The sequence below is a fragment of the Hyperolius riggenbachi genome, chromosome 3 (genome assembly GCF_040937935.1).
Source record: "Hyperolius riggenbachi isolate aHypRig1 chromosome 3, aHypRig1.pri, whole genome shotgun sequence".
In the NCBI taxonomy this organism is placed as follows: Eukaryota; Metazoa; Chordata; class Amphibia; order Anura; family Hyperoliidae; genus Hyperolius; species Hyperolius riggenbachi.
Window position 1 is genome coordinate 146,198,425 of NC_090648.1, and position 17,847 is coordinate 146,216,271.

General features: G+C 44.3%; 1 protein-coding gene across 1 annotated transcript in view; it reads right to left on the minus strand.

The window, feature by feature from the left end:
- The window catches only part of LOC137562232 (uncharacterized), a 12,760-nt gene extending 2,047 nt beyond the window's left edge, over positions 1 to 10,713 (minus strand). The window contains exons 1-15 of the mRNA XM_068273565.1: positions 10,680 to 10,713; positions 9,679 to 9,729; positions 9,546 to 9,596; positions 9,405 to 9,420; positions 8,337 to 8,367; positions 8,168 to 8,198; positions 7,128 to 7,146; positions 6,058 to 6,123; positions 4,248 to 4,301; positions 2,351 to 2,395; positions 1,963 to 2,028; positions 1,835 to 1,873; positions 1,006 to 1,035; positions 663 to 818; positions 191 to 283 (exon numbers count right to left, since the gene is read on the minus strand). Coding sequence (XP_068129666.1) covers positions 191 to 283; positions 663 to 818; positions 1,006 to 1,035; positions 1,835 to 1,873; positions 1,963 to 2,028; positions 2,351 to 2,395; positions 4,248 to 4,301; positions 6,058 to 6,123; positions 7,128 to 7,146; positions 8,168 to 8,198; positions 8,337 to 8,367; positions 9,405 to 9,420; positions 9,546 to 9,596; positions 9,679 to 9,729; positions 10,680 to 10,713 — 782 coding nt within the window. The remainder of the gene's footprint in view (positions 1 to 190; positions 284 to 662; positions 819 to 1,005; positions 1,036 to 1,834; positions 1,874 to 1,962; positions 2,029 to 2,350; positions 2,396 to 4,247; positions 4,302 to 6,057; positions 6,124 to 7,127; positions 7,147 to 8,167; positions 8,199 to 8,336; positions 8,368 to 9,404; positions 9,421 to 9,545; positions 9,597 to 9,678; positions 9,730 to 10,679) is intronic.
- Between the last annotated feature and the right edge of the window lie 7,134 nt (positions 10,714 to 17,847).

Here is a 17,847-nt window from a genome sequence, read left to right on the forward strand (position 1 = left end):
GTTTGGCATGCACTTTGCTATAGGAGCCCCACTGTGTACTGTACAGAAGCAGACTGGGAAGGTAGAATTGATGTGGGAGCAATATGATGGATGGGCAGTCATAAGCAATACATTAAAACCTCACAAGGAGGGAGCCTATAGGAAGCGTTACAGGTGGCCACACCTATAGACATGGTACAGGACAACTTACCTTGCTCTCAGAGTCCTCCGAGGAGCTGGTGGTGATGCCTCTGCCGGTGGGGCCTCCGGTGGTGGTCCCTCTGATGGTCCAGGAGTGGGTGGCCTGGAAAAGGGAAACAGGTAAGTGTAGGAAAGGTTGTGGAAATATTTGATGGATATAATACAATTCGTATCCTGTACAACCAGCTGGTGGACAGATCCCATGCATGGACAACAAATGGTCAATAAGATTCTAATTATTCTTGCATGCAAATTTAATAGACATTGTATACAGCTAGGAATTGGGCCAATCAAAAATAACAGGAAGAACATTTGATTTACCCAGTTCCAAATTGCATGAAATTTGCATGCAAGACAAAATTATATGCATTTCACTAATATCTACTGATTGGCTCCCCTTGTTATTCTACACCTGACTACATTTTATAAACTAACCGTCAAAGTCCATAATCATTAGTAGCAAGTATTGGAGAATTACTTACCGGTCCTCTGCAGCTGGTGGCTGGATCTCCTCGGCAGCTGGTGGCTGGATCTCCTCTGCAGCTGGTGGCTGGATCTCCTCGGCAGCTGGTGGCTGGATCTCCTCGGTAGCTGGTGGCTGGACGTCCTCTGCAGGTGGCGGTGGTGGCTGGACAAAGCTGCAGAAAAGGTGAAAGAGAACTATTAAGTCACACAGTAAATACTTTGTAGGGCTAAGGAAGGAAGAAATAGTTTGTAACATGTTTATTCTCAAGAAACATCAAGGAGATACATATATGTAAAGACTCTTGCAAGTACTTACGGTTCAGCGCTTCCATTTACCTGTTTGGCTAATAAAGTACTTACATTGGATCCTCGGTGTAATCGTCTCGGATCCTGAAAATAAGATAAGAAATATCAGGAATGAATATTTTTATTATTTATTGGATTTATATAGCGCCAACATATAATGCTGTGCTGATGCTAAGTCACCTCCTTCCTGTAGTGCAAGGAGCTATAGACCCTCCGGACCACCCCCACCAGTCCTTTCCCCGATCCCACATGTCCCATCCCAGCACCCAGGAAATAATGAGCTGTTGGGGGGGGGGGGGGGGGGATGATTGGGGAAAAGTATTGGAAAGGCTTAACAGAGGCACTTTTTTCTGAAGCATTTCTGCAGTAAGGTAAAGTCTGAATTGATGTACTGTGAATACTAATGTTCACCACTAGAGGGGCCTGGGGAGACCGCTTTCCGTCATGGAAGACCCCAATATAACACCTAGGCAAGGGCGTAGCAATAGTAATAGCAGCTAGAGCAGCTATATGGGGCCCTGGAGTAGAGGGGGCCCCGGTGGTACTTGATGTATTCACCAACTTTCTTGTGTTCCTCCACCCTGTGATTTTATCTAAGTGCCCATGGACTATATGCAGTGTAGATCACATGAGAATGCAAATCTCCCAGTTACCTCATATCCATAGGGGAGAGGTAGGTGGCATTTCTCACAAATGCCTACATTACTATGGGGCCCCATAATGTCTAGCTACACCACTGCACCTAGGCACTCCCTACCCAAATATCTCATTGTATCACTGAGGGCCCAAAGGAAAGAGGTGTGTCTGCCATCCCCAGTGCTAATGGGGGAAATAGTGGAGCTGCTTGTGTATTGCTGTGTATTGTGTATATGGGAATACTCACCTCTTCACCACTTTCCTCCAAGCAACTTCCTCCTCATCCCTATAAAAGGAAACAAATGTAAAAGGAGGTTACAATCATTGTACAGCAATATAAAGCAGGTCATACTATAAGATTCAGGTAATACTCACGTAAGGGGGGGCACCGGGTGCATCTCCATGCCGAATATGAGGTCGGCAGCCACGGCATGGATGACCCTAGGAAATAAGACAAAGGGTGAGGCGTTACTTATGGTTATTGATGAATAAACTCAAAGGTAATACTTACACAGCAACTCAAGAATGGAAAGGAGTCCGGATAAGCGGCTGGTGGCTGGAATGTAACATGTAATTGGGACACGTGATCACAGGGCCAGCTAATAGCATCACACCTGTTATAGAGTATTAGTAGTGGGTCTCTTTCACACCATCCCTGTATATCTCCATGGCTATACAATGTCATGTAGAACAGGTAGGTGATTGGACAAGCTGTTGACTATAAAATGTACCAGAGAGCTGATTGGTCAGTGGCAATACTTACCCCCACAGGTTGTCCGTTGTTGGGTTTTGCATTTCTTCGTAAGACCTGCAGGGAATAAAGTAGACATAATGTCAGCATATAAGTAAAAGACAACCAAATGCATCTTACAAGTATTGCCTGTGTGTGTCCCGCCCATCTGACTTCACACGTATCTGACATCCAACTGCATCTTACAAGTATTGCCTGTGTGTGTGTGTGTGTGTCCCACCCATCTGACTGCACACGTATCTGACATCCAACTGCATCTTACAAGTATTGCCTGTGTGTCCCCCACCCATCTGACTGCACACGTATCTGACAACCAACTGCATCTTACAAGTATTGCCTGTGTGTGTGTCCCACCCATCTGACTGCACACGTATCTGACATCCAACTGCATCTTACAAGTATTGCCTGTGTGTCCCCCACCCATCTGACTGCACACGTATCTGACAACCAACTGCATCTTACAAGTATTGCCTGTGTGTGTGTCCCGCCCATCTGACTGCACACATATCTAAAAACCAACTGCATCTTACAAGTATTGCCTGTGTGTCCCACCCATCTGACTGCACACGTATCTGACAGATAGTTGGGTCCAGTCTGGGTCTTCTGCAAATGCCTGGACCTCACACGCATGCGCAATAGCCCTGCGACTGACCCTGCTACCGGAGCTGATCGCAGTTGAACGGCAGACCGCGGCAGGACGGCGAGGGACTCAGATGTGTTTATGGGGCTAGAGGAAGCCCCGGGCAAGCATCGATTCTTGCTATTTTTAGATCTCTGGTTTACTTTAAGATGAGTAGTATACTGTTATAAAACAACCAATAAAGTGCTAATCAAGCACAAACCACATCAGACATTTATCCCTCTGGTGAAAACGACAGCTACTTTAAACTGCGTAACACCAGTAATGGTTATGTACTTATATTGCAATTTTTCCAAGTAATCCTGCGCTCACATGTATCACCTCCAATTCCGTATTTGTATCACTCCATTTATTCTGACTGCCAGATCACAGACAGCAATAAAGGCACAAGTCCACAAACTCAAACACCTCCTCCTGTGTATAATCTATTGCACCACCACCGCTGGCCTCTCACCTTGTTGGTTGCTGCCCAGATTATAATACAGCGACCACACTTGTATTAATCCCCGGCACTTTCCACAGCGTTTTTTCAGCAGCATAAAACAACTCTCACAGCTTCATATCATATGCTGTAAACCTAGTGACTGAAGGAGCCTGACATAGTGTAAAACTCCATCATTTATTAAAAAATTACAAGTAGTGCACTCACATCTCCTCAGTAAAAATGCGCATATCAATAAGACAATTCCAGCATGTCGACTTCCTCACGCCTCTTAGCTCCGCCCCAACGTGTTTCGTACCTCCGTACTCATCAGGGGCTCAGAGGTACGAAGCGTACGGAGGTACGAAACGCGTTGGGCGGAGCTAAGAGGCGTGGGGAAGTCGACATGCTGGAATTGTCTTATTGATGTTTGAGTTTGTGGGCTTATGCCTTTATTGCTGTCTGTGATCTGGCAGTCAGAATAAATGAGGGAATAGGCGAGGGGAGCCTGTGAATGCCCCGCATGCTGAACACCATCCCAGTCTATACAGACTATCATGGTCATCGTGTCACCACCCCCTCCCTATAGATTGTAAGCCTTTGGCAGGGCCCTCCCGCCTTGTGTATCCTATCTGATTGTGCATTTTGCTCATCGATTAACATGAACTTGCATTACTTGGGCTGCTACTCTAGTGCCTGATCTGGCATTGTGTGTCTTATTGCTTATTCCCTGTATTGTGTTGTCTGTAACCCCTATTATCAGTGTCTGTAACCTAATTTATTGTACAGCGCTGTGTAATATGTTGGTGCTATATAAATGCAACAAATAACACTCATAAAATACTTACGGCATCGGTCCATGGTCTCTGGTCAGGCGGGTCTGCACGATGGCCAGGCACAACCTAAGGAATACAGGAGATAGAATGATTACATGAGCCATCATATTATCATAACACATCTGTACATAGCCAGATCTGAGCAATATTAGTGACCTCTGTAATGAAGTGATGTGTGATGAAGAAGAATTAGTGCCCTCCTATTCCCCCAATAAATCATTACTATGTTCTCACCATTACTATTCCAATTGCTGGGAAGTATGAGGCCTGGTTTCCATTCAGTGCTGCAGGCAATGCAGGCGGCCACCGCGACGCACGGCACTGTCCCGCACTGTGACTTTCCCTGCTGCCATTGTGATTTTATTCATAATTAATAACTGGAATTGCACCGCGGCAAAATGCGTGCAACCCTGCATTGCGATTCCATGGTGAATTGCACAGCATGGATGAAATCATCAGATAGTGCAGACTATGCACTTTCTGATATGCTTGTGGATCACATTGCAATCGCATCTAAAAGGCACCTAATGTATGTCATGGTGACGCAGAGGTTTAGCTTTTTATTGTGTTTTCTATGCATTTCCTTGTGTGGGTTTTTTTTTTTTTTTTTTTTTTTAAACAAGTTTTAAGTATTTCAGCTTCCTCTTGACTTCCTAGTGATCAGCATAAAACACATAAAAAAAGCATACAAAACACAAAAACGCATATGCGATTTTTATGTGCAAAACGCAAACATATTAATACGCAAGAGAAATGCATAAAAAGCATGTGCGAAACACAAACACACTGAAAACGCACAAATGCATATGCCACAAAACGCAACCTTTCATGCAAGGCCTAGTGTGTTCCCAGCCTGAGGCTTCCCAGATCCTCTTGTGGTTGGAACATACTAGGCACTGCGGGAAAGTTAGCGTTTTGCTGCATATGTGTTTGTGCTTTTTCTTGCGTTTTGCATCCGTTTTGAGTGTGTTTGCATTTTTGTTCTGCACATATGTTTTCTTGCATTTTGCATGTGTTTTAATGCGTTTGCAGTTTGCATATATAAATCACATATGCGTTTTGTATGCTTTTTTTTTTTATATGCTTTATGCTAATCACTAGGAAGTGGAAACAAATCATCAAACTTGGTTGAAAAAAAATGCATTAAAAAACGGACTAAAACGCAATACCTCTGCATCACCATTGACATTCATTATGTGCGTTTTAGATGCCTTTTGGAAAGATATGCAGCAAGTCCTGCATTTTATAAAAACCGCACATTGCAGAATGTAAACATGTGTTTTCCATGCGCCCCACTGACTTGCATTATGTGCATTTTCCGGCGAAGCTTTCCGCAACGCTAGCGTTTCTGTGTAGAGTGTTCCTAGGCCACTAATGATACAATTTTCTGAATGATCGCTTACAAACAATTCTTCTTATGAACGATCGGAACTGATCACTTGGGACCACTAATGGACGAATATCTCCTAACCAATCCGATCAGATTAATGAATTGGATCCAAATTTTGGATCAATCCTGTCAATCTGATCGGACTGCTTAAGAGATCTTTGTCCATCAGTGGTCCCAAATGATTATTTCCGATCTTTCATAAGAAGAATTGTTCGTAAAAGATCGTTTAGCAAATTGTATCATTAGTGGCCACCTCTACAGGGTTTCCTGTTGTTCCCGGCGTGTGAGTGTGTGCGCGTGTGAGTGTCACTAAACAATCTAAGTGGTGTTCGCCAGACTAGTCCCTCCATATGTTCACCTTCCCACAATAACATTACACATACAGTAAAAACATTTTATAAATAATAAGTGAATAGTAGATGTGATACTCACTCAACACTTGGCTCGTACAGGATGTCCCTGATAAAAAGAGCAGAAGCAAGACGAGTAGCAAGATAGCTAAGAGATGAAAGAGAGAATAATGAGTTATCTTTGCTTGAAATGGGACTCTGACATGTTTTAAACATCTACAACAGCAATCCTTCCACCTGCAGAACAGTACGGGAACGCAAGTCAGTGAAGGTGAGAAAACTGCTATCGGTAGTCTATGATAATGTGACAGCTGCTAAGCTTATTTCTTCAAACAATACAGGGGATACAGGGGGACAGGTGGACCACTCAGGGGTACAGGAGGGAAGACGGGGAACCAGAGGACAATGCAGGGGAATAGAAGGAGACACACAGGGACAGGAGGACACAGGGGGACAAAACGGAGTAAAGGAGGACACAGTGGGACACGCTGGAGTACACAGGGGAAGTAAAGGAGGACACAGGGGGACAAAAGAGGATACTTGGTGGACAGAAGGGAACACAGGAGGACGATAGGGGAGAATATCTAGATGCTACTGGAACATGGATGCACCAGGTTTACTATATATATGTTTTCCCTGGTTTTTACCCTCTGAACCTAGGTGCGTCTTATATTCTGAAAAATATGGACTATCACACATAGAAAGCATGTATATCACACATCTGTTTATACTATAAATTAATATATACAGGTAAAACTCCAAAAATTTGAATAGCGCGCAAAAGTTCATTAATTTCAGTCATTTAACGTAAAAGGTGAAACTGATGCATGAAATAAGAACCCGCTGCAGGAGTTTTGGATTAATTAGCTGATTAGAGTCTGAAACTTTGAGCCTAGATTAGAATATGGAACATTTTCACAATATTCTAATGGTCTGAGAATTTGATTTTGGGGTTTTCATAAACTGTAAGCCATAATCATCAAAATGATAACAAATAAATGTTTGACATATCTTGCTTTGCCTATAATGGGTCCATTTCATATATTAGTTTAACCTTTTAAGTTGAATTACTGACATAAATTAACTTTTGAACGATATTCTAATTTTTCGAGTTGCACCTGTAGGCTTTGTAGACAGAGAAAAATGACTTACAGTTCGTCTCTTTCCAATGCTGAAAATAAAAGAGAGAACATTAGTGAGATTGTCCAGAAATATCAGACACAGAATAGTTTGCATAGTGTAGGCTTTGTGGGATAAGCTGATCCTCCCCTATAGTAATAATAGTGTCCTGCACTGACTAGACTATTGTCGTCACCAGGGCACGGACAAGGTCCCCCCATCCAATTGTGCTCACCCCAGTATAGGTAAGAAATGCAGTATTAAAAACCAACCCCCCTTTCCCCCAGCACAGGTAGCCAGATGTGTCCCCAGTATTAGGTAACCCCCTCCTCAGTATAGATAGCAGATGTGTAGTATTAGTCAACCTTCGCGCACCCCCATAGTAGTATTAGGTAACCTTTGTGCACCACCCTCAGTATAGATAGCAGATGTGCCCCCAGTATTAGGTAGCCCCCTCCTCAGGATAGATAGCAGATGTGCCCCCAGTATTAGGTAGCCCCCTCCTCAGTATAGATAACAGATGTGCCCCCAGTATTAGGTACCCCCCTCCTCAGGATAGATAACAGATGTGCCCCCAGTATTAGGTAGCCCCCTCCTCAGTATAGATAGCAGATGTGTCCCCAGTATTATGTAACCCCCTCCTCAGTATAGATAGCAGATGTGCCCCCAGTATTAGGTACCCCCCTCCACAGGATAGATAGCAGATGTGCCCCCAGTATTAGGTAGCCCCCTCCTCAGTATAGATAGCAGATGTGTCCCCAGTATTAGGTAACCCCCTCCTCAGTACAGATAGCAGATGTGTAGTATTAGGCAACCTTCGCGCACCCCCATAGTAGAATTAGGTAACCTTTGTGCACCACCCTCAGTATAGATAGCAGATGTGCCCCCAGTATTAGGTAGCCCCCTCCTCAGTATAGATAACAGATGTGCCCCCAGTATTAGGTAGCCCCCTCCTCAGTATAGATGGCAGATGTGAGTAAACTATCATACTCCAATTGCAGCTCTGCCATTACCACTGCTGGTCCGGTGTGTGTACAATTGTACATCTGTGTATTTATAACACCCATACGTACAGTCCAGGTATCCGCCATTTTCAAAATCAGACTGAAAAGAGAAAAGTGGAAAGACACAAATTAGTATTTCATGTTATACAATACAGAACATACATTATATCCAATCCATTCAATTATATTCCATCCATTGCCATCCATTCCATCCACATGCCATGTCGGGTGTACTTACTGAGTCACTGTCAGAAATCTCACGGTCTTCACTGTAATGAGAGAAACAAAAACCGTGTCAGATACAGGAAGAGTAAAATAACACAAATAGCAATACTAGGGAGCCTCTGTGGCCCTCCATCACCCCCACCCCAGATAGTATTAGGTAGGTTCTGTGCCCTCTTGTTACATTCCTCCTCCCAGGTAGCAACATTAAGTAGCCTTTGTGCCTCTCCCTCCATCACCCCCACCCCAGACAGTAGTGTTAGGTAGCACTTGTGCCCCCTTATCATTCCCCAAATAATAATTAAAAAGCTTTTAGGTCCGCCCACCCCGATAGTAGTTTTAAGTCATTTTTTGGGCCCACTCTTAATGCCCAGATAGTTGTATTAGGGAACCTTTTTACGCCCCCCCCCCCCATAGTAGTATTAGGTAGCCTTTGTGCATCCCTCTCCATGGTAGCTTTAGGTAGCCTTTCTACATCCCCCATGGCAGTATTATGTAGACTTTGTACACCCTCAATAGTAGTATTAGGTAGCCTTTGTACACCCCTTATAGTAGTCTTAGATGGTCTTTGTACACCCCCATAATAGTATTAGACAGACTTCATGCAACTCTAATAGTAGTATTAGGTAGCCTTCATGTACCCGCCATAGTAGTGTTAGGCAGCCTTTATGCACCCCCATAGTAGTATTAGGTCACCTTTGTGCACCCCCATAGTAGTACTAGGCAGCCTTTGTGCACCCCCCATAGTAGTATTAAGCAGCCTTTGTGTGCCCCCATAGTAGTATTAGGTAGTCTTTGTGCACCGCCCATAGTAGTATTAAGCAACCTTCGCGCACCCCCCATAGTAGTATAAGGTAGCCTTTGTGCACCACCCATAGTAGTATTAGGCAACCTTCGCGCACCCCCCATAGTAGTATTAGGTAACCTTTGTGCACCACCCATAGTAGTATTAGGCAGTCTTCTTGCACCCCCATAGCAGTATAGGTAGCCTTTGTGCACCGCCCATAGTAGTATTAGGTAGCCTTTGTGCACCACCCATAGTAGTATTAGGTAGCCTTTGTGCACCGCCCATGGTTATACTCACATGTCCATATCAATGTCTATAAGAGAAAAAAAAACAGGAAAGTAAATTCACCAGTTACTGCCGCTCTATATGGACATCAATCTATTACCTCTTTATAAAGTCACTATTGGTGAGATGCTGCACATGTATTGATATACTTACACAATTTGCAGGCTAGTGGCCGAATGATCCACAGTTTGGATTGGAAACTCCCTATATAAGAAAGAAAGCAAGATGATATTAGTTATTGCTCATGTTACAGGAGGGTTACTGAACAGCATATGGAAATACTCACGACATGGATGGAGGGCTCGAAGTCTTCGGGTCCTCAAAATCAGCCATAATTCTGTAGAGAAAAGAACAAAAGAAACTTTAAGATCACATGGTCTGTATGACATCACATCAGCCACAGTGATGTAATAATATTTTCCAATGCACAATAAAACACAGGTCAAAATATATCAGGCCTCAGTGGCAGACTGGGTAATATAGTAAGATAACATTCCTTATACAATAATAATAATAACAGTAATACAAGAAAAGAGGTCAGAAAGGGGGTCTAAGCTCCCTGTGATTGGCAGGATCAGCTGGAGATGTGTGGTCATTGCAGAGAATTAGCCTTCATGTTAGTTAACCCCTTAGCGTTTTTTCCAAGTGTGGCTCAGGGTTCATTTTCAGTTTATAAATTGAGAACCCTGAACCACACTCGGAGACGAAGCCCGGAAGGGTTTATGCAAAGAGGGCATCAGGATCTGGCCACATGTAGCCCGTCTTCTTATACTAGGGGAGCACTCTCTGGCTATCTATAGTGGGGGGCTCTCTGGCTACCTATACTGGAAGGTCTCTCTGGCTAAATATAATGCAGGGAGCACTCTCTGGCTACCTATACTGGAAGGTCTCTCTGGCTAAATATAATGCGGGGAGCACTCTCTGGCTACCTATAGAGGGGGGCCACTCTGGTTACCTATACTGGGGGGAGCACTCTCTGGATAGCTGGTGTGAAGTGGTTAATGTCACTGCAATACTCACAGCAGTCGTTGGTCGCTAGTAGTCTTCCACGGGTCTCAGAATTCGTAGATACGTCTGTAAATGGAAAGGAGACAGTTTATGGACAATGCTCAGCAAGTCTATACAGACACACATATGACTACAGGCATAACATCAGTGTTTGTAGTGGGAATAAAGATAAAAGGATATGATTGGAGGAGGCAGTAGCCAGTCACATACAGCAAGGGGAGACACAGAGATGTACAGCTGCAATACTCAACACAGCTTCCCTACAGGCTCCAGAAGTACCCATTGGCTTCCTCACCTCCAGCACAGCACACATCCCGCCCTCACTGCCTGAGTCCTGCCACTTGCTTTACATACAAGTGTCTGCTGATGGAGTTACAGGACATATAGGCCCCTCTCATCCCCGGTGCCCCCTTATCTCCTAGGCCCCAAAGCAGCTGCTGTGCCTATAACTATTGCTACACCTCTGTATATCAGATAAATAACAGCACAATCCGCATTCAGAATAAGCCCAGCAAATCCCAACTTCATATCTACCATAAAGTGCAATATAGAAGTTCCATATGCTATCCTTGCACTATGTGATAACATCAGGTGATTCCTGCACTAGAGGGCTGCCCGGGTCCAATTTTTCAGCCCCGCTACCAGTACCCGACCCGTAACCCGCTTTCTGGTGAATTTGATACCCGCACCCACAGCCCCGCTACCCGCACTCAAACCGCTTTTTCCATTTTTTTTCTAAAGTACACATTTAAAGTAACATTGGGGAGCTGTAAAGTAAATAAAACCTATTTTTATACACAAACCAAAGCCAAAAAAGTATTTTAAAAAATATTTTTTACTCTTATTTAAATCAATAAAAACCAAGACGTAACAGTCCTGCTCAAACAACAAATAGCAGAGCACCCACATCCCTGTCTGCTTTAAGCTGCACCCCATCTACACTACATCTAGTGGAAGTGTGCTCCCCTGGCCACTGCAATGCACACTGGGAGACTTAGTATATTATTGTAATCACAGGAGATGTAGGCAGTAGGATCTCCCAGCATGCATTGTGGTGGCCAGGGTGACACTTCCACCGCTGCAGCTATGAGTTGCAAGGAATAGACACTGCATCTAGGCTCATATAAATAATTTTCAGATTTAAGGGTGCATATATATACACACACACAATCTTGATCCTCCATGTAGTATAGGGCCAATCAAATTCGGCCAATCAAAATTGTGTGTGTGTATACACCCAAAGAGCAATTACTTCTGTTAGAACCTGTATTTGTTAATGATGCTACTGCTGAATGAAGGTGCTTGGCAGATCTACCTGTGCAAAAATGTGTAGGCTTGAGAATAACTATTGTTATGGGCCAAAATTAACATGCCTTGTAATGACGTGGGTATGAGTGTGTGCGATTAGGTGGACAAGGCTTTGCGTCATGTGGCGGTAATGACTATGAGCAAATTGAGTAAGTAATCTCTCATACTACATGGGAGATGCAAAATTGTAATATAATTGGCCAATCCAAATTGGATGTGTATATACACCCTAAGCTATATTTTCTTCATTACAGTAGCTCAACAGCAAAATAAACGGTGATTCATTAAGAAAAACAGGATTGCATAAAAGTACAACAAGGCTTTTAAGAAGAGAGAACAAATATACTACAGTATATAAGCCCACCTACTCAGGACTTATCAATCTGAATCAAAGTTAATTGGAGAAGATTTACCTTCTTAGAAAAAAGCAGCACACACATTGTTTCACTTTTGCATTAGTTTTCCCTCTATTTTGCATGCACTTGTGTTCATAAATCTGCCCCATTGCCATGTACTTGTCTGATAATAAAAGCCTGTATTTAATTATTCTTGTCATTAGGGATGGTCGGAATTGCTATTTTCCGACTCCGCGGAAATTCCGCCAATGCAGATTTCCGCTACCGCTGTATTCCAACGGTATTTAGCAGTATTCCGTCGGCATTCCGATTTCCATGGAAAATTCTGCCTACCGCTTACTGCACTACAAATCCTCATTCTCTGATTGGCTTATTCATTCCGAGTCTTCTGATTGGCTTAAAATTACTGACTTATATGTCGGATTTCCGTGGAAATTTCCGCTACTGCTTATCGCACTGCAAATCCTCAATCTCTGATTTGCTGAGTCATCCCGAGTCTTCTGATTGGCTTAAAATTACCAACTATTGGTTCCACGGATTTCCGCAGAAATTCCAGCTACTGCTTACCGCAATACAAATCCTCAACCTTTGTTTGGCTGATTCATCCTGAGTCTTCTGATTGGCTTAAAGGAATACTGTAGGGGTTGGGGGAAAATGAGTTGAACTTACCCAGGGCTTCTAATGGTCCTCCGCAGACATCCTGTGCCCGCACAGCCACTCACCGATGCTCCGGCCCCGTCTCCGGTTCACTTCTGGAATTTCAGATGTTAACCACTTTACCCCCGGCGGTATGAATTTCTCCGTCCCTTTTTTTCCTCCTAAAAAACCAGGGACAGAGAAATCTGTACCTTCCGCGCTCCCGCCGCTGTCCGCGCTACCGCCGCTCGTGCGCGCGCACCCACCGCTCGTGCACGCCGCCGCCCGCTTGCCCGGAGATCAATGAACAGGAAAATCCATTCCCGTTCGTTGATCTAAGCCCCCGCAATGATCTGCTGCTTCTTTCAGAAACAGCGCGATAATTGTGAGTCTCCCAGCCTCCTACTGCTTCCTGTAAGCGTCCTTCCGGTCGCTTACAGGTCGCATGTAAACATACTCACTGTGGCCATCTTGTGTCCAAATAGTAAACTACACCCTAATGCATTTTACACATACAAATAAATTGTTTTACATAATAAATTAACTCATTACCTCCCACACTCCCCAATTATTTTTTTTTGTAATTTTTAAAAAAAATATATATATACAATAAAAAAAACAAACATAAATAGTTACCTTAGGGACTGAACTTTTTAAATATTTATGTCAAGAGGGTATAACACTGTTACTTTATAAACTACGGGCTTGTAATTAGGGATGGACGCAAAACTGAAAAAAATGCACCTTTATTTCCAAATAAAATATTGGGGCCAAACATTGTGATAGGGACATAATTTAAACGGTTTTATAATCGGGAATAATGGGCAAATAAATTTCATGGGTTTTGATTACAGTAGCATGCATTATTTAAAAACTATAATGGCCGAAAACTGAAAATAATAATTTTTTCCCACATTTTTTCCTATTTTCCCCATTAAAACACATTTAGAATAAAATAATTCTTGGCATAATGTCCCACCTAAAGAAAGCCTAATTGGTGGCGGAAAAAACAAGATATAGTTCATTTCATTGCGATAAGTAATAATAAAGTTATAGACGAATGAATGGACGGAGCGCTGAAAGGTGAAAATTGCTCTGGTGGTCAGGGGGTAAAACCCCTCAGTGGTGAAGTGGTTAAAGTCTGAAAACTACTGCGCCTGCGTTGCTGTGTCCTCGCTCCCGCTGATGTCACCAGGAGCGTACTGCGCAGGCGCAGACCATACTGGAGGGGATAAGGCCCCTTGCTTGTTAAACCTCTCTCTTTAGGTGGGGAAAGGTTATCTTATCATCCTGCATGAGTCTACATATCATGTCTTAAAACAGAACTAAAAGTAAAATATATCAGTGAAGTCCACACATAGCTTGCTATACAAGCAGCCAGGCTTAAACAGAATGTACAGTGCAGGGAAAATCCTGTCCCGCTAGTCATTTCACCCCCAGTCTGCTACCCTAGTAAAATGATTCAAAGATTCGGTTCAAAGATCCGGATCTTTTCAATGATCCGATTCAAATCATCCGAATCCTTGAAAAGATCCGGACTTATAGGCCCAGAAGACCTGACACAGACTTCGCCCCCACCAACTGCCACTCTCCAGGCTACATGTGCTTATCTTGCTGAGAAACACATAAAAACAAATTGCTGAAACCAATCACCTTCAGTAGATAATCCTAACCTGCAGAAGCCATTACAGGGGCTCATATGACATGTATAGCCATAGTGCAGTGTTGACAACCTTTCAAATTATTTTTTACTGACAAACTTCTTAAAATTTATTGGCAAAGCATTTTTTTTACTGACACCCATTCCTGCAGCATGATAAGCGCTTAGCGCTGAAAAAATGGGCATAGTTGTGCAACATAATGTGGGCGTAGTTGTGGGTGGAACCAAATATACATAATCTAATGCTAGATACCCACTATGCAATTTTCAAACAGATTTACTGTCAGATTGATTATTTCCAACATGTCCGATCTGATTTCCGATCAATTTTCTGTTCACTTCCATGGAAAATTGATTGGAAATCAGATTGGGCATGTTGGAAATAATCGATCAGACTGCAAATCTGTCAGAAAATTGCACAGTGTCTGCCTAGCATTAGCAGTGGTGTAAGCAGGCCTGCCTAGCAAAATGTTGGATGAAGCTGCCTCTACTTTAACTTCTTGAGGGCCGCAGTGTTAAACCCCCCTAAAGACTAGGCCACTTTTCACTTAATAGGCCACTGCAGCTTTAAGGGCCAGTGCACACCAAAAACCTCAGGTCCTCAAAACGCTAGCGATTTTTGAACCAGATTTCAGGGCGATTCTAGGCTTGTTTAGAGACGTTTTCTAAACCTGCCTAGCATTTTTTGGAGCGTTTTTGTGTAGCAGCTTACAAATATTGTTACAGTAAAAGCTGTTACTGAACAGCTTCTGTAACAAAAATGCCTGGAAAACCGCTCTGATCTAGCGTTTTTCAGAGAGGTTTTCCACTTTCCTATACTTTAACATTGAGGCAGAAATGCCTCAGAAATCTACAAAATGCTGCAGCCCGAGTTTGCGTTCGTGGAAAAAACGACCCGCTCTGGTGTGCATCGACCCATTCACTTTCATTAGCCAAGCGGTTTTCCCCCTGCAAGCGTTTCAAAAAATGCTGCAGAACCGCTCTGGTGTGCACCAGCCCTAAGGCCTCGCTGCAGGGCCGTCCAACTCAGCACACAAGTGATCCCCCCCCCCCTTTTCTCCCTACCAACAAAGGTTTCTGTTGGTGGGGTCTGATCGCCCCCCCAGATGTTTATTTATTTTTTATAAATATTTTTTGGCTTCAGCCTATGACAGCCAATCACTTTCCTGCTTCTGGAAGGGACAACCGTGTCACACGGCTGTCCCCAGTACAGCGCTGCCTTAGATCACACGCGCTGTACAGCAATAAAAGACGGCAATTTCGTCGTCTAACAGTCTCCCAGTGGTGCCCAGTCCCCCAGCCCATCCCCAGTGTCACAACGCTGGTCCTGGTCAGGCTGTGACTGTTGGCACAGTGGTACTGCTTGTCTGGCTTCTCCACCCCAACTGCTGCTTGCCTGTGCCGGGGGAAAGGTTGCGGCTGGCTGCTGGACTGCTCTGGGTCCAAAATAGCTCCGGCACTCACTAGAGCAGGTTGCAGGCAGCGGTAAATAAAAGATGGGTGGGGCAAATCTTATATAATGCACTTCTAGGAGACTGAGGCAGGGCTGGGCCGAGGCAGAGGCAAGAGAGGCTCCAGCCTCAGGGCGCAGTGTAGGAGGAGGCGCACAACTCACTCAGCTATCATTCCCCTATTGTGTTTGAAGCAGAGAGAAATAAGAAAAGGGAATACATGGCAGTGACTGCAAGCCAGATAACTAGTGATTAAGGTGTTGGGGGGGTTGGAGGCCCTAGGGCGCCTCTTAGTCTAATAGCAATCAGTGTGTGATGGCTGTGGTGGGCGGGATGGGCGCACTTTGGTGTCTCAGCCTTGGGTGTTGGAGGACCTTGTACCGGTTCTGGACTGAGGAGAGAGACCCCCTATAAACATTGCTGAGCTGTCACCCAATATATGATGGCCCTACAGGAAGGTGGGGAAAGACCCCCTGTAGACAGTACTGTCACCCCATACATAATGCCCCTATAGGAAGGAGAGAGGAACCTCCCAATAGAGATGGCCCGAACGGTTCGCCGGCGAACTTCAGTGGTTCGCGTTTGCGGAGAACCGCAAACTTTATGGCGGTTCGATTCGCCTCCTATACTACATCATTAGGGTCAACTTTTTACCCTCTACATCACAGTCAGCAGGCACATTGTAGCCAATCAGGCTACACTCCCTCCTGGAGCCCCACCCCCCCTTATAAAAGGCAGGCAGCGTCAGGCATTGGACTAACTCGTGTGCCTGCAGTAATTAGAGAAGGGAGAGCTGCTGCAGACTCTCATAGGGAAAGCTTAGTTAGGCTCTTTTAGGCTTGTTAGCTTGCTCCTTGCTGATTCTTATTGCTAAAAAAGCACCCCTCAACAGCTCTTTTGAAAGCTAATCTTGTTCTTGTAATCTATTTTTTTTTTTTTAGTGTGGCCCACTTGCATTATATATAGCCCTGTCAGTTAGTCGCAGCTGGCCTTTGGCCCCTTGGTGGTAATAATTACTACTGTGCTAGGTGCACATTATAGTACCCATCACTGCATATACCTACCTGTTGTTCACTTCAGTGCACCCACCTACCTACGTGAGCGCACGCAGTGTCACTGTGCCTGTCCGGTACCTGTCTATGTGTGACAGGTGCACATTATAATACCCATCACTGCATATACCTACCTGTTGTTCACAGTGCACCCACCTACATACGTGAGTGCACGCAGTGTGAGATACCACTCCGTGCATACCTGTTAACTGCACCTGTGTGACTGCACATTGTATTAGTCAAGTCAGTGCATACCTTTCACTTCATCCCCCCCAATATGGACAAAACAAAAGGCAGAGGCAGGCCACCTGGCAGGTCTGTTCGAGGTCGCGCTGTCTTGATTTCGTGAAGCCCTCGACCAAAGTACAGTGTTCAGAAGAAGGCACGTGCCATCAACCCCCAATATTGTCAGGACGTAGTTGACTATTTAACACAGAACACCTCATCTTTCTCAGCTTCCGCACGGAAGCGTGACATATCCTCCTCCTCCTGCTCTGATTCTGGCACCCCATTTAACACTCAGTCGGCCGCCACCACCAAAGTGCCATCACCCCAGGGCTTAGCGGTGTGGACATTTTTTTGTGTATCTGCCTCAGATGAGAGCAATGCCATCTGTACTCTCTGCCACTGAAAATTGAGCCGTGGAAAGACCAAGACCTGCATAGGGACATCTACCTTACGAAGGCACATGATTACAAAGCACAAACTGCAATGGGATGACCACCTGAGGAAAAGCAGCACACAAAAGCAAAGCCACTTGGATGCACTATTCCTATGAGTACTACGGTTAAAGTATGGAAAGACATGATTAAGTATACAGGGGATAATGATAAAACGTCACCTTATACTCCTCTATGGGATAACCCATTGCTCCCACACTTCTCCAGATACCAGATCCAGCCCTTTGGGCCCGGCCCGATATTAAAGCACTTCATCACATAATAAATAGCGATGGCCTTCTATCCTTTAACCTTCTAAAGCACA